The 4,102-nt window shown below is 37.4% G+C and overlaps 1 protein-coding gene across 1 annotated transcript; it reads right to left on the minus strand.

The window, feature by feature from the left end:
• Positions 1 to 2,092: 2,092 nt before the first annotated feature.
• Positions 2,093 to 4,102, minus strand: LOC129904689 (3-ketoacyl-CoA synthase 4). The gene has a single exon (XM_055980267.1). The coding sequence runs from the start codon at positions 3,968 to 3,970 to the stop codon at positions 2,405 to 2,407; it is 1,566 nt and encodes a 521-aa protein (XP_055836242.1). The 5' UTR covers positions 3,971 to 4,102; the 3' UTR covers positions 2,093 to 2,404.

Consider the following 4,102-nt stretch of genomic DNA (forward strand, 5'->3'; position numbering starts at 1 on the left):
GGTGTCTGTGTAATCTTTGTTTCTGATTAACCTATGTCATTGTTTTATTTACCGTTAAACCTCTTTATAATGATGTGTTTGTTTAGATATATTTTGGTTATATTGAACATATAATATAACATGAAATCGATTAAGAAAAACTTGATCGTTATATGATAAAAAGTGGAAAGAATATAGAGGAATTTTAATATAGTTTGCAAATATACTTTATAACTCTTTGGTCCCTGTGCATGGCGTTTACAAGTTTTAAAATAAGTGTCATTTTAATTTTTTTTCCACATTCATTAGAAAAAAAATATTACGTACAAAATAGTATAGTTGGAAACAATTATTAATATTTTTTTTTTTGAAAGGTAGAGGGCACAGTCTCATTATGAGTGACACCATAATTATTTAGGGGCCCAGAACACTTCTTTTCTTTGTCCTGTTTATTGCATTTTCAAGCATCTTTTGAAAAATTTAACAGTATAACATGTGGATTTCAGTAATTTGTCGCACATATTTAATTCACGAAAGAAGTATGTTCAACACTACGTAAATGTATATTGTAAAATAAGATGCATTTTCTGTGTATAAAATAAATTATATTGACGGTTTATATAATTTAAACTCTTTTTTTAATTATAAATTTTTAATTCAGGAGTTTTTAAAGTTTGGCTGCAGTTCACCAAGTCGTTTGCATGATGATAATATTCAAAATCCCTTGGCACAGTGTTGTCAGAATCTAAGATTAGGTAATGAAAAATAAAAGCTTTCCTTTGTTGACCTTTTTTGTCTGCTGTATTTTAAAATTTATCATTCTTGATTCATTAAGCACTCAATCAATTTACTGTATCAGCACAATTATTTATTCCAATCATTTGAACGATTTAACTAAATAAACTAATCTTTAATTTTTGGTTTTAGAAATCAAACTTCGCAGGGCACAAGTTGGCGCATGACATAATTTGTTAATATTCTTGCCAGAATTGAAAAACCAAAACATTTAACTGAGAATTTTTTCTTTACTTTTTTTTTGAGGATCAAATTTGATCCTGGAATAATGCCTGGACAGAGAAACACCACCATAAATTTTTTGTCCTTTTAGGAAACAGAAAGCCAATTTTGGGCCTTTCACATTCTTCTATAACATCAGCCACAGAAATTAAAGGAGGGTAGGTTAAGAGTTACTCATGCTATTCTATTGTATTCTATTCGTTGAAGTGGGTGAAAATAACAGGAGAAGAAAGAATTATGTAATTTCTTTTGTTTTGATTGAGGAGTGCATAAACTTGCAATTTCCTCAAGTTAAAAACAAATACAAGTTTTCGTAATGCTAATGATACATATATAAATCAATTGCACTAACCCAGAAACTTCTCGGGAAATAACATAGAAGGTTCCTTCACGCAAAGAAACTTGGATGAATCAACTTGTGTCTGTTGCTGCTGCCTCATTAAGCAAGGAATCTCAATTTTACAACAATGGTTACAATCCATCCACACATTACACAGGCATCCCCCGCCTAGTGCATTTCATAGTCGAATCTTTCCACATGCAGATTTGAAACATCATCTTTGCAGCCAAATGAGGTTCTCCCTGCCCAACTATACTGGACAACAAATGAACATCAAGCAAGCCTAGATGCGAGGTCCAAAATTAAACGAACAAAAAGGTGAAGAAAACATCTCACGTTAAATGTAACTGTTATTTGCACATCTTTCAAAGTACAGACAGTCCTAAATACGCAGTCACTGGCAGTCCAAATACAGACTATCTCCCTTAATTACACCAGAGCAGGTTGACAGTATTACTAACACAATTTCCAGAACCAGGCAATACTGAGAAATCGTTAGCACTTCATTGTCATGTTAATGACAAACCTTATGTCTCACCTAAGGCCAACAAAAGATAAAAAGGACTCTCTCTTAGGACTTACTAGACTGAACTCTTGAGGATGATCAAGTATACAAAATAGATATAAACAAATAGAAATTGATGGACATGCCATTTATGGAATTTGGCTGCCAGTGAGAAATAACAGAGGTCCATTAGTAACTTGAATCCACTACTCATAAATTCAGTGTGAACAGATGTTTATCGGGAAGATAACTACAATTAAAATAGAAATTGCTACATATATGAAGTCATAGGAGTAATAGATTGAAATGGTACAGCACAAATTAGCATAAGGCCCTAAACCAAGAAAAGGAAAAAAGATACTTGATTCATGAATAGAAAAGAGAAAAGGAAAAAAAATGGAAGCAGAGCATCACTCAGCTTAAGAGGCCGTTGGACACTGAAGCAGCTACAGATAACATTGGACTTGCCTAATCATGATTTCCAAGATGTTATGATACTACTTTTCAGGCCCTTACCCGGATCCCGCGCATAGCAGCAGCTTCAGTGCACCGGGCTGCCATTTTTATGATACTACTTTTACAGGATACCTATCGATACAATCCCCCCAAGGATCATTGGAAGAAGGCTTTACATTTCGTAGTGCCTGCCAAACAGCACTGTTACATTTAAAACCGCTTCCAAATGCAATCTGCCAAACTTTGTTACCTTTCCTCATTCTTCCTTTGGCCTCTATATACGCCAGTTCATACCAGATGGAGCTGGATGAAGTATTTCCAAAGCGATGCAGTGTCATTCGAGATGCCTCAACGTGAACCTGTGTCAGCTGTAAATTCTTCTCCAGCTCGTCAATAACAGCCCTTCCACCAGCGTGTATGCAGAAATGATCAAAGGCCAACTTGAAATCTGGAATATAAGGCTTCATATGCTTATTGAATATTTTCTTAATTATCAGAGTACCAAAGAACAGAAGTTGCTCGCTGATGGGTAGAACAAGAGGACCCAAGGTAGTGATATTCGTCTTAAGCGCTCCACCAGCGATTGCCATGAGATCTTTTGACAAAGAGACCCCAGTTTTTCCAGCATCATCTTGTTCTTGGTAAACACAACGAAATGCCTTATCATCAGCCCCGCGATGCGTCCTAACAACATGAACAAGCTTATATTTCGCCCTTCTTCTATCCACGGACTTGTTAGACAGCAAAACAGCAGAACCCCCGACTCTAAACAAACAATTTGGTATCAGCATGGACTTCTTATTCCCAAAATACCAATTCTGAGTAATATTCTCAGTACTAACAACAACGGCATAGGTATTTCTGTGCACTTGCAACATGTCCTTAGCAAGATCAACCGCTATTACACCAGCACTACAACCCATACCTCCCAGGTTAAAACTCCTTATATTACCTCTCAACTTATACTTGTTCACAATCATAGCTGAAAGCGATGGAGTCGGATTGAACAAACTACAATTCACAACAAGAACACCTATTTTCTTAGGTTTCACAGATGTATTAGCAAACAATTTGTCCAGGGCACCAAACATGACTTGCTCAGCCTCTTCCCTCGCAGCCTCCATAGAAGGCTGCGGGGGAAGCTGATGCATAGCTTCAGGGACATAAGTATCATCCCCGAGGCCAGAACGTTCCAGAATCTTCCTCTGAAACTCAAGCGAAGACTCATCAAAATCACCTGTGAGCCGCGAATGCTGCATGAACCGTTCATACGGAGCCTTGAGATGCTCAGGAGCTTTATAACAAGAGTAATCAACCAAATAAACCGGCCTCGGCCGAGTCATGATGTAAACCGTGGATCCGAAAACCAAAACGGCGGAACAAATAATAACAGAGACTAGATTATACTTCAAGTGTTGCCATAACTGACGAATATCATCAGGATTCATTTGTGAAACTTCAATTAAAATCACAGCCATCACAGGAATCAAACATAGAGTCAACAAATGAGAGATCAAGTAATGGTAACCTAGTTTAACGTACTTCAAGTTTACACTCTGAAGGAAATCCGGTAACCTCCGACTCTGCTGGATCTGAACTCCGACTGTCTCATCACCACCACCACCGCCGCCGCCGTTCACGGTGTTGACTTGAGTGCCGGCGGCTCCGTCCATGGCGGCGGTGAAAGAGAGAGAGGATAAATTGGGGAAGACTTCTCTCACTCTTCTTCTTCTCTCTACTACCACTGAAGCTGACTTTTTGGAAATTGCAATTTGCAGAAAGATTCCATTATACGTAAAAACGCT

The sequence above is a fragment of the Solanum dulcamara genome, chromosome 9 (genome assembly GCF_947179165.1).
Source record: "Solanum dulcamara chromosome 9, daSolDulc1.2, whole genome shotgun sequence".
Lineage (NCBI taxonomy): Eukaryota > Viridiplantae > Streptophyta > Magnoliopsida > Solanales > Solanaceae > Solanum > Solanum dulcamara.

Excerpts from the sequence above, each read along its gene's own strand:
- LOC129904689 (XM_055980267.1), bottom strand. The coding sequence starts at position 3,970 with ATGGACGGAGCCGCCGGCACTCAAGTCAACACCGTGAACGGCGGCGGC.